Source organism: Galleria mellonella, unplaced genomic scaffold (genome assembly GCF_026898425.1).
Source record: "Galleria mellonella isolate WM207_F2 unplaced genomic scaffold, CSIRO_AGI_GalMel_v1 utg40, whole genome shotgun sequence".
Taxonomy (NCBI): Eukaryota; Metazoa; Arthropoda; class Insecta; order Lepidoptera; family Pyralidae; genus Galleria; species Galleria mellonella.
Window position 1 is genome coordinate 1,798,646 of NW_026442094.1, and position 12,975 is coordinate 1,811,620.

Below are 12,975 nucleotides of genomic sequence, written 5' to 3' on the forward strand. Positions count from 1 at the left end.
TGCAAAGATAAATATAGTTTTCCATGTAGTCAACGTATAAAGAAAACTCGTGTAATACCTACTTAGTTTACGAGCGGCCTTATTGAAATGCGGCCGGGCCATCGAGCAAGGGTCACACCACGCCGTTTATTTGCGTGGACAAGTTAAATGTGTGTCCAGGGTACAGGATTATAGCTCATATAATAGTTTTACATTCAAACAATTCTATGAGTATTTTCGGATAAGTGAATTTTTAAAAGCAACGGCAAAGGACAATATTCTTTTTAATTCAGTCTTGACAACGCAAATTTTCATATAGTACTAACTTTTTGCTCACTACTTCGTACACCTTGATTTCAGAGGTAGGAAAACCAATATAAAAACAACTTATAGATGGAGTATTAAGATAAAACATACATCAGACTTTAAGCTAGATTTTTAGGAATACAACTGTGAAAATCGCATCTAATTTGGTGTAGTAGTTCTTGCGTAATATCGGAACAAACCCACAGACAAACAAAATTAAAAAAAAACGTTTTCGCTTCTATTGGTCTTATTAAGACCTCTCACATACATTTTTCGTAATTACGAATATCCCCAATATAAAAATATCGACCAATTACAACTTTATTACATTTATAAGATTTTATGTTATCCGAAACTATTATACCTATTTATCATTAGACGGCCCGTATGCTTGTTTGCTACCATATTAGTATAAAAAAATATATTAGGCAAAAGTTGAAATATAGAAAAATATATATTATTCCATGAAATAATGTAATTATTGTATTTTTACATTTAAATACTTTTAAATAATATTATTGTCAGCTATATTATTCGCATGGACTTTCAACTAAGAAACTTTTTCATTAAGGAAAAAGGTTTCGTAAAAATAAACCTTCGAAGGTCGCCGGGAATAAGCTTCTGTATAATGCTTACATAGATAAACAGGTGAAATTCCTCAGATGAACTATTATATACCTACATAATGTAATAGTAATATCTCTGTAGAATTCTAATAATCAAATAGTCTTCGAACTTTATTAAAAAAGTTACCAACATATTCTTTTTTTTTTATGCATTTTTTTACATTAAAAGGTAACTAACAGACATATGTACAGTCCATTTAAAAGTGAGTAATCCCAATATTGTAAACACGTGTACATTGCACCTAAAGAAACCTTAATACATCCTCAATTAATTTCAGTTATTATGAAATATCATTCTATAATACGTACCTACTTTTTAATACAAGTCTTTATAATAGACATTCGCTAATTTCTATACATGTTAAGTTTAATTCAACACCCTCATTCAATTTTGAAACAATGTAAAAATGAGGTACAGAGTAGACGAGATGTTGCAAAACGCCACGACAGGGACTCATCAAAATAAACGGGCCTATTCAAATTCAACGCTGCACTTTCATTCTACGATAAATTGCCACAGAGATCAACGCGGAAAGGGCGTGGAAATTACTTATTAAACAAGCAGTGAATCCAGCCCTATGGGTGACCGAATTACAGCGTCGCAGTGCGGAATCTATTGTGTTTGACAGTACAGCAGTTTTTAAACGATTTCCAAAAGGAGAAATTTCTCGATTCATCTGAATTTTTCTTTACTTTTTCTGCTATGGCGCGCGATTGTTTCGCGAATTTTGAGTAGATTATAGTCAACGGCTTCTTCCCGTATTGATTCCATCTTCATTTTTTGAAGAATGTTAAAAAAAATGGGTTCGTACAATGTGAACCGTGCAAACCGTGTTTCTAATTACAGTCTTATAATAATACTAATAATACTAGCTAAGTCCCGCGACTTTGACCGCATAAATCAGTAAATATATGTACAAAATTTCATTCAAATCCGTTTAGTAGTTTTTGCGTGAAAGAGTAACAAATATCCATCCATCAATTCATACATGATATAATTAAAAAAAATACTGGACCAAACGAGAATCATTGTGAAGTCCTTACTACGGAAATCGTAAAAATGATAATGGAGACATGATTGTATATCATATTATGTAGTACATAAGATTGTTTTTAATACATACCTACACTAGCTTTTACCCGCCATATCTACGAGATCTGGATATTTTTACTAATCGAGATAAATAGTAGCCTAAAAGTCCTTCATGTCATATTATATCTGTATTTCATAATGACCGATTAACACACTAAGAGATAACAAACAAACAAACTCACTTTCAGGAAATAAAGATTTTTTAATAGATGATAATGGAATGGTAAACCCATCTGCGCTAATGGTAGGTATACGCTGGCGAGGCGCCAGTGTGGGATGATAAGTGAGAATGAAAAGACAGGTCAGTGTCATCGTGATGAACACACCTGGAATTCAGCACGATGTTTTCCAGGGGTAACCACGTGAAGGTCGACCTGATAGCGTATATTGCTAGCAATAGGACTGGTAATTCGCATTACAAACAATTCATTCCCCCAGGAAATAAGGATTATAAATACGTAGCTAAATACTCGATATTGATTACATAAAATTTGTTTTTCCGAATACTTAATCTTGTACAAATGATAGTCTATGTTATTATTTACTTTTAAATGTACCGTCGTTGTATTCATAAGCAATATTTAAAGAAACATAATGGAAGAGCGTAATGCACGAGCGACGTGTATACCAAACATATTAAATATTATACTTTTTTAAAAAGCACTTTCGGATTTATATGGGGCTGCTTCCAAAAGGGTTCCATTATCTGGTCGTGATCTCGAAACATTAATCATCTGTAACATGTTATCAGTAAAGAGTGCATTGTATATTTGAAATAAAATAAATATAAATAACTACATAATTATATACAGTTATATACATATGATTTTAAATCTTAGTTATTTAAAATATGTTAAGAACCTGTAGGTTATTCATCCTACTTATTACCTAATGCCACATCACGTTAAGTGAAGGAAAAAAGAATTAATAGAGTGCAATAAAGTTTATCCGTGTAACCGTGTGTTACCAGCATAGAATAGGCCACCCCTTCCTTTCCGTAGGTGACGTAAGAGGCGACTAAAGGAGGGTGAAGGATGAGCAACAGCGTCCCTCTTAAAACATCTCCAAAGCCTAACTGCGGTTGCCAATCCGCCCGCCAAGCGTGGCAACTACTGGAAACACCCTCCAAGGGGGAGGCTTATGTTCAGCATTTAAAGGCTAATATGATGATGATGATGATGATTGCTGTGATGTTTATATCCTACATATCTATCAGCATCAACTTGAAACTTTGGTTTGGATATAATTCTATTTGCAATCGATCAAATTCCCTCCTACGCCGTTCCTAGTAATTTCGTCAAGATAGGAACACTAATAGTTTTTTATTGCATATCAATTTTTAAAATAAAATCCTTTTATTATACATCAGCTACTTGGGTGAACCGGTGCAGCGAAGACCTGGAATGTCTGGATTTAGAAGAGGAGCAGCCTCTTGCCCAATTGTGCTCGGTCCAAGCTGACAAGATGACATTGTTCTTCACAGAGCTGTTAGACCACGACCGGGACGACGTCATCTGCGATCAGGACTTCGACCAATTCTTCGAGGTATGAAGGTATCCGAACTGTATTAATCTTCTCTCTCAATATTTATAGAATAAAACCTTTTATTTATTGTCCTATCTTCATACAATTTAGTGTAACGTACCTCCGTATCTTACACGTTTAACTTTATTTATGAATAACAGGATAATGTATGTCTGTTTATTTATTAATTCATTAGTACATATATGTGTACATGGCGGACTTAATGCTAAAAGCATTCTCTCCCAGTCAACCATAGGGAAGTGTCAGAATACTCGAATGCTGTACTAGTAATTATTCATATATATACATAATAAAATTACATATATAAAGGAATAGATATATATAAATACCAAATATACTTACACATATATGCCTGTTGCACAGAAAATTGGAGTATTAAGAAAAATTAAAAAGAAACTTGACAAAAATGCAGCACCTATAATCTATTAATATATAAATAAATCAGTAAATATAATAATATGAGATCAACACAAGAGTAAATGTTATTAATTACAAAAAGTTTCATCAAAGTCGATTCAGAATTAGTGTAGATATTACGTAATATACACATAAAAAATTGAGTATCTTTTGCTTTTTAAAGTCTATTAAACATTTAAACCGTTCTTCAAACTAATAATAAAAGAAATAAGTTATTTACTTACTCAATGCTTAAAGCCACAAAACAAATGCTATAATTTTAGTCGATGCTTTACTTTTTTTAATGGGTCATAATGAAATAGTAACCCCACCTGCATTATCAGTATACGCTGGCGGGGCACCAGTAGGGGAGAATGGTGACGATGAAAACAGTCCGTTAACCCATCGTGACGTATTCCACTAGAATTAACCACGATAGTTGCCAGGAAAACCGCGTGGTGCTCGACTTGATAGGATGTATCATATTGAGGAAAATAGACCCAATTGCTAACAATCCCTTCCCCCCCCCCCCATGCTTTACTTACGAATAAGTAAACAGCAAAACTAATATTATAGTAAACATCAAAAGTTTATCTTGCACTCTAAACTTCTAATTTGCCATATATTAAGGTCCGGGATGATATAAAATCCACTATATGCTTCGGCGGTCACGTTAAGCCGTTGGTCGCGAGTTTTATCATACGATCGGCATAACGGTCGCCTAAAGCTATTAGACGTGGATGGGTTTTTGATGGAAGAATTGGAAAAGGCCCATAGGTTTATGAAAAATATCAGCATCTATACGTATCATATGTTCTCAAGTTAAACTGCGGAAAAGTGAAACAGAGATATTTTTTCCGTTGCGCTTCTTAATGGATTTGTCGTAATTTTTATAGCAATAATAGACATTCCTATCGATAATTGAGATTGTAAAATTTTACTGCTAAATTTTAAGACGGAATCTTGCTAGAAAGACTAATAATATCAGATATTATATTAGAAACACATTTAATACACTGCACACTGGCTTTAACTTTAAAATCAAAATACAACAACATATCATGGACTGAATCTATAAGTAGAATTACAAAATCTGCTTATCATAAACACCTGCAAACAAGATGCAGCTGTTATAAAGAATGTTAATGATCCTGACAATGGAGTCACTAATATTACATTACATCTTTTTAACCTCAGCTAACCAGATCCACCATAATGAAAGAAAATAATTAAATTCATTTCACATCGTTGTTCACAGAGGCTGGCACACTTCGCCGACTGGTCGAGCAACTCGTCCGAGTTTCATATACTGCTAGAAGTGAAGCAAGAATTCATAGAACATTTCATCAACCCGTTACCCGCTAAGTGAGTCGACTGATCGCACAATACATCCACATAAATAGTAAATGGGTCGAGATAATTAATAATCATTATTCATCAAGATTTAAGGTTCATTTTCTGGAATTAAGAGATACAAAATAACGAGACTATTAGCAAGACCGTCTTTGTTAATGGGAACATTTGCATAAATGATCATACAATTTCAAATAAAATTCTGTACAATTTTAAATGAAACATTCATCAATCAAGAAGACGGTATTTTGTTACAATTAACAAAGGTGTTTTACGTTTTGGTGTCATTAATTTAAATGAACCTGGAAAACATGACTATATAATTATATTTTAGTCTTTACTTTCATTAAAATGAGATTTTAAGACGAGATTTTCAAAACTATTTTTGAGATGCATTTAACTTTTTGCTACAGCATTATAACAGTATACTCACTCTTAAAAGATATTTCTCTGATTTCGTGCAAATTACATAAGTAGATTATTCTATTATCTGGTTATCCAGTTATGGATTTAAATTAATAAATAAAAACAATATTTTCTATCTGTAAATTTCATTACCTTCAGAATTCCTTCCTGCTCGTGACAAGTGAAATAAAGTAAAAAAGTAAAATTAAAGCTAAAGGTTATACAGCATACTATGCTGTATAACCTTTAGCTTTAATTTTACTTTTTTACTTTAATGGGACGCCATAAGTATATAACAAGATACATTAATTATATTTTATATTATTATGGTCTACGCTCACTACAATAAAATAAATTTATTCCTAAAAATTTATAATTAGCTTTAGCAATTTTTGTAATGTAAATAATTTTAAGAATTATTAAGAGAGAATAAAAAATAATCCTGAAAAACATGTTCTCCATAATCAAAGATTGTGTCCCACAATAAAACCGACTTTTGAATAATGACAAAACCATGTTCTCATTACCTTTCACAGTAGAAACTTCATCGATCGATATCTTCACAAATATAGGATATAATTTCGTACGGATTACATAAACATAGTATGCTTTTTTTTATATTTTCACATGAACATTGAAAACAAAATATTTATTTTTTCTCTAGATCAAATCAGCAATGTCAACTGCATTTAGGAATACCGAAATCATATACGAAATATTGAAAAATTCAATATAAAAATTGAAATACTAATTCTAAGACAGTTGAATTATACTACTTGTATACTATTTTATATAATTTTTAAATACTCTTACTTTGTTCTACTATATTTATTGTACATTTTTACAGTTAGAAAAAAGTAATTTATTCTTATATAATAAAAGATGGGGTGAACTGCCGTACTACAGAAGAGTGTGCGGTCCTGAAGCAAGTGGAATCAACATTCCAGGACGGACCACTCTGGAAGGCTGGCTGGCTAGATGGGCACTTCACCTTAGCGAGATGAAGCGGTTTTCTGATCTGCCCCTCTATCTACAGTACTTGTGCAAGATTCTGTTCCACGTCGTTGACAGAGCAGGTTAGTATCTACCATCCCATTTTCTAACATGTCCTTCCTTTTAATTTTAAATAATAAACTATAAAATATATAACTTAATGACCATGAGGGATGGGCAGCAGCGGGGACGCTGAGGGATCTTTAAATACTACTAAAACCTAACTGGAGTTGTCAGGGGGGAAAGGGATCGTTAGTAATGGAGACAGAATCCCATTGCTAGCAATATACCCAACCAGGTCGACCTCCTCGCGGTTCCCCCTGAAAACTATCATGGTTAATTCTTGATGAATTCATCATGATGGGCTAACTGGCCTGTTTTCATTCTCATCTATCACCCTTCACTGGTGCTCCGCCAGCGTATCCCGTTAGCGCAGGCGGAGTTACCATACCATTTTCACCCAACAAAAAAAAGAAACTGGAGTTGTCAAGCCACCTACCAAGCGTGACAACTACTAGACAAAATTCCCTTAATACGGGAAGGCCCATGTTCAACAATAGATAGTTAACGGCAGATGTGATGATGATAATGAAACTATAAAATAAATAAATTTACTTCTCTTCTGTATTTTTTATTGAAATTATAATTTTGGCCTTCTAACCAACACTATTAATTATAAATGATACTTTTCCGAGGTCGCTAATATTTTATTCTACTTTCCCTTCGATATGAAGTAAGTTTTTTTTTAAATATTATTTATTTACTTTTTATAATTAGTATTTTACTAACAAATTCAAGTTTTTGACAACGTTATATAAGAGATCAGATCAGATCAGATCTCATCCAAATTAAAAATTATAAAATATATTTTTGGCTAAACTACTAAACCAATTTTGTATACACAACAACTTCAGTAATATTTAAAATAGTTAAAATCAATGTACTATTCGATAAAACTATAGTACTTTAATTTTACTTCAAAACAAATACTAAGAAATCTCGTTTCCCTCCGACCAAAGCTGAAACCTAATTTTCGCGCGGTCAATGATATTCATGAAAAAACAAGAGAGCTATCGGAAAGTTTCGGGCGCAAGAGTGGCACCCGTCGAGCCGCGGCAGACTGATGGACGGGATTAATTTGACGGGAACAACCCGGGATCGGGAGTGACGGCGGCTCCAGCCCCGTGTACCCACGACGTGAATCACGCTAATTGATACAACCACCTGACTTATTTATGAACTTAGTTGAACAAGAGTGAATAATATTGAATCCATGTTCTACCAGTTTTGACATTTTGCTCTTAACAGATCCTTGGTAATATAATAAATAGGGAAGTGTGTTTGTTTGTTTATTTAGGTAGGTGTCTGTTTACTAATTTATTTTATTATTTATAACCCAAAATTGCAAATGTGAAAGTGAGTTATTTGTTACCTCTATATATAAAATATATCACACATGTAATATAATCATGTACTTAGTGCTTTTTCAAATGGTACCTAACATAATTTATATTTATGCAATATCTATATGTGATTGTTTTTTTATCTAATTTCACTTTTTAGTACTCAATGTTCTGCTTAAAGGTCATTTAATTATTAAAAATTCATATTATTCCCTCCAAACGATAAGTGCATTCAATACTTATTTAAATTTGAACTTATTTATTATAATATCATTAAGTACATATTGGTGTGCAAATTATTGCATTAAGTGGTGATAACGATAACGAATCACGATAAATTAGATAATAAACAATAATGTACTTAAAAAATCCTTTATATTACGTAGGTAGGTTATACAAGTATATACAAGTGTAGATAACCACAGACACACAAAATACTACATAATGTACTTCAAAAAATCCTTTATATTACCTTTCCTTTATTTTGTGTTAATTTTTCCTCCCTAAGGTAGATATTTTTAACACATTGGGAGAACAAAACACAGAATTCATATTTGAACTCCGTATCTTGGTACTCTTAATATTTTTATGGATTCCCGCGATACAGATACGTCTAATGCGAGCTCCAATGTACTTGAATTTATATATTCCTTATAATTAATAAGTAAATAATTATATAAAGAGAATGAGGCCTCATGATATATAGAGACCACAATACAGGTCGCTAAAATATATACACAAAAATATAAGATATGCAGCAGATAGATAGATAGATAGATATGTTTTAAAACACATAGGAGCTGTTAAATTATACTTTTGGTAACTTTCCAATGACTTCGTTGGCACTTGGCGGAATATTCCAGGCCAAATTCTTTACCTCTCTATGGTAGATTCTTTTATGTTCACTACCTACTGTCACAATATTTTATATTGTTCATTATACATACAATATTTCCTTCGAAAAGTCACGTTACAATATTGAAGTATAAAACTATTATTTCACGCCAAATGCAACTATCTCTACTATTTTAAATGCCAAAATTAATGAGAATGTTTGGTTGAATGGATGTTTGTTATTTTTTTTTCACGTAAAAACTCCTAAAAAAATTCGAATGTATTACCAAAACTCATCTAATTTATGCATATGGATAGATTATACAAATACAGAAAGATCAATGTTTTTATCGTTTTTGAATTTTTAATTCACGAAATTTCTATCCTAATATACTGGTATTCTATTACATACATTTTTTTTATTGTTAAGGGGGCAAACGAGCAGACGGTCCACCCGATGGAAAGCGGCTACCGTCGTCCTTGAACACCTGCAAAACGAAAGGAGTTGCTTGTGCGTTGCCGACCTTTTAAATATTTGTAGGCATATTTTTTTAAATTCCCCATATTATGTTTTAAAGGGAAAACTGATAACGGGAGCTCATTCCACAATCTAGATGTACGAGGTAGAAATGGAGATGGTTAGAAGATTCTTGGTTTACATATGGCTAAGGACTTTGATTTAATTATTTCATGCCTGTATTTGCATATTGAATCATTGTACTGAATTAGCGGCCAAATGACGACTAATTATAAATTTTGTATTGCGGTGGATCAACGTTTACCGAAAAGTATTACGGTTGAATAAACGTCCGTTGCATTGTATCGCATTTAATCCTATTACGCGTAGAATTAATACACGTATAATAAATGTAAAAAGTTTGTAAAGCCGTTTCTATTTGTTTGTCGCACACCTCACCGCTACACAAATAGAACATGCTCTAAATTAGCATACAGAATACTTTTCATATCGGACTAGCGACCCGCCCCGACTTCACGCGCCTATACAGAGATCTGCAATTTATTGAAATACAAATTAAAATACAATCCATGTTACTCGCACATAATGTAGCTTTCTAAAGATGTAAGAATTCTTAAAATCGGTTAAATATTTTTTGAGTTGATTTATTACAAACAAAACGTCGTCTTTTCTTTCTCTATTATTAATTTAGATATAACTAGTGTTAATTGCCTAATTCTGAACTTTTCAGTTACAGCCAAATCCTGCCATACCTATTGTCAAAATTATATACCTACCTATTATTACTTGTATATTATAAGCCAATTATCGTTCACTATATTGTAGAACTCATCGCTGTGATAATCTGACTATGTATCTATCTTTGCAGCCCACATTAAGCAACTGCTGGGCGTAGGCCTCCTTTTTGTCACGTCACTTATAATAGTTCTGTGCTAACCTCTTCCAATACTTCCCCGCTATCCGCACTATGACCATCGGGTTAATAGTCTACCAACTGTAAATCCACCGTAATCCACAATACGTAATACAAAAACTACTTTTAATATTTCTATATTAAATAAAGCGAAGAGTTTGTATGTTCAGACGCGCTATTATCTACAAGTACCAATGCCGATTTTTTTTTTGCATTTAATAGCTCATTTCTCGAAAAAGGTTATGACAAGATATATAACGTCACGATATAATCACCGAATGAAGTCGCGAAATACAGCTAATTTTTTTTCTTTTCGTGTGTTTTCATTCTTCTCAAATGAAAAATTTTACTTCCAAACGAGATGAATTCATTCCATAACATGTATAATATAAAGGCTATATCCGCTTACCCCCTTAATCATAAAAATATCCTATATCTTTTTACGACGTCAAGAAAATTTTCTAATCTTATTTAATTTATTCAGTATAAATACGAGGAGTTTTATTATTTTTTTATTGTTACAGGCTCTGGTGAGATAACGAAGCAAGCGCTCGCCGCTTTCTACCGCTCTGTCATCGGTCTCACTGGAAGCAGAGTCGAAGAAATTATCGACACAGCTTACAATAGAATGACAAGTGTAAATAATCCATTATTTTATAGATTTATTAGCTAGATTTCCATTGGATCTATCTTACTTTAGAAATAACAATTGGTTTTGTCGATAGAAGCAGACTGTACACTGTCTCTGTCCGACCAGTGTCTCTGCCGTGAAACAGCTGAGTTTGCGTGGCTCTTTTAGTTTTAAGAGTGTAAGATATGGCAGTAAAATTAATGGATATCGAGACATTACATTATAGACCTTAGGAAAGGCAATGCTGTAGGATATTTTTATTTGACGATTATAACTTTCATCAAAAAATTCAATTCAAAATGAGGTCGATTGACAGCGATCTACCCTTTCTTACAATCAAGTGTCCAATTTACCTATCAACAAATACGTTATCACTAACTTGTGCTTGAAATAAAACGAGACAACGACATCCAACGTTTTGCTATTTTTCATGCGTGAGTTATTGAAAACGTATCTGACAATAAATAACTATATTGTTATGTATTTTTTTTTTTTTTGTTATTAGAATGGTTACCTTATCCTGGACTACGGCACCTTCGTCCACTGCTTCACCAACTGGTTAATGGGAAAGAACCCCAACGGCCCTGGTCAGTGGGTTCTCGTTCCTCCAAAGGATTCTCTGCCACAGCCGCCATTCCCCGTCGACTACAGCGCCCTCAACACCGAGCCAGCGAAATTAGAACCTTATGCACCAGACAAAAAGACTAACAGACATTCTGTTATAGTGTGAAAAACACACGAGGTCATGTTCAGTGGTATTACAGAAAGCAGAGTTTCCAATCTTGGATACAAATATCGATCTTTTGAATTGATCCAATTGATGAAATCATTCCAGGAAAAAGTTGCTGTTAAAAAAAGTCAATTGTATATTTACGTTTAAAACAAGAACACTACAGAAAGTAAAACAGAAACCTACGCAGAGCTACACAGAAAATAATAATTATCTAAAAAAAAGTAAACCGCACTGGTGTCATTACTACTGTGGTTTAGCCTTTCTAAGAAAAAAAAATACACTGACATAAGGAACAACACATTATATAATCATATATAGATCGAGATAGATTGAAACCCTCACAGAAAGAAATGCGGTTCGGCGCAAAAGTCAATTTACTGCTAACTTTAGATAAATACGTAAGAAGTACCTATCCGAAATATATTAAGTACGACCTATTGAGTGAATGCAAAATATTATTCCTAACTTTGTTTCCCTATACATTTAAGGCGTTATTTCTTTGTCTTTTAATGTGTGTAGATACTTGAATTGATGCATTCCGCTTGTGTTTGAGAATGAAACGCTTTATAACTTGTACTTATCGTGCAATTCGACCAAACCTCTATTTACATTATTATAGTTATATTTTAAGTCGTTGTAAATAGTAGAATTAATTATGCACAACACGGTAAGCAAGAACTGCCTTAAGTAAGCGTATTCACATTTCACGACATAGCCTTATTTTGTACCTTAAATATAAAGATAATGTAATATGCGTAGATTAAAATAAATTCACTGAATCTACTTCAATAAATGCATTCATTTATTCTTTGAGTTTTTTATAAAATTCCTGGATCTCTATAAATTGTTGGCGGAACTCCAGCTGCAATTCTAACTGACGATAAAAAAAATAAAGTGTCACACACCAATTATTAAGCTAGGATGCCTTGTGTTATGAGGAATCAGGTAAAGTATATTTATGACACGGCCCAGAACTCCTAGACTCGAGTCATTTAGAAAAGTTCATTTCTTATATTGGCTCGACTGAGAATCGAACGCGGAATCACATTACGCAAAGCGCTAAGTCTACCGCTGCACCACGAAAGTCGTTATTAATATTCCAGTTTATTTACAAAATATCAGAAAGCAACCCCCAGCTCAGAAACAGAGGGTCCTTTTAAAATCCCATGATTGATGACGGGTAAAAAAGACGTCATCGTAGAGGCCATGTGATTCACGGTTGCCGATCGAGAGTACCTACTTATTTCTCATCAATCATCGGCATCCCCTGACAAATTATTATTTTCT

The 12,975-nt window shown here is 33.1% G+C and overlaps 1 protein-coding gene across 1 annotated transcript in view; it reads left to right on the forward strand.

The window, feature by feature from the left end:
• LOC113520243 (uncharacterized) overlaps positions 1 to 12,494 on the forward strand; it is a 97,762-nt gene extending 85,268 nt beyond the window's left edge. The window contains exons 4-8 of the mRNA XM_052898072.1: positions 3,374 to 3,549; positions 5,204 to 5,310; positions 6,586 to 6,779; positions 10,849 to 10,961; positions 11,461 to 12,494. Coding sequence (XP_052754032.1) covers positions 3,374 to 3,549; positions 5,204 to 5,310; positions 6,586 to 6,779; positions 10,849 to 10,961; positions 11,461 to 11,685 — 815 coding nt within the window. The 3' untranslated portion in view covers positions 11,686 to 12,494. The remainder of the gene's footprint in view (positions 1 to 3,373; positions 3,550 to 5,203; positions 5,311 to 6,585; positions 6,780 to 10,848; positions 10,962 to 11,460) is intronic.
• The last annotated feature ends 481 nt before the right edge of the window (positions 12,495 to 12,975 follow it).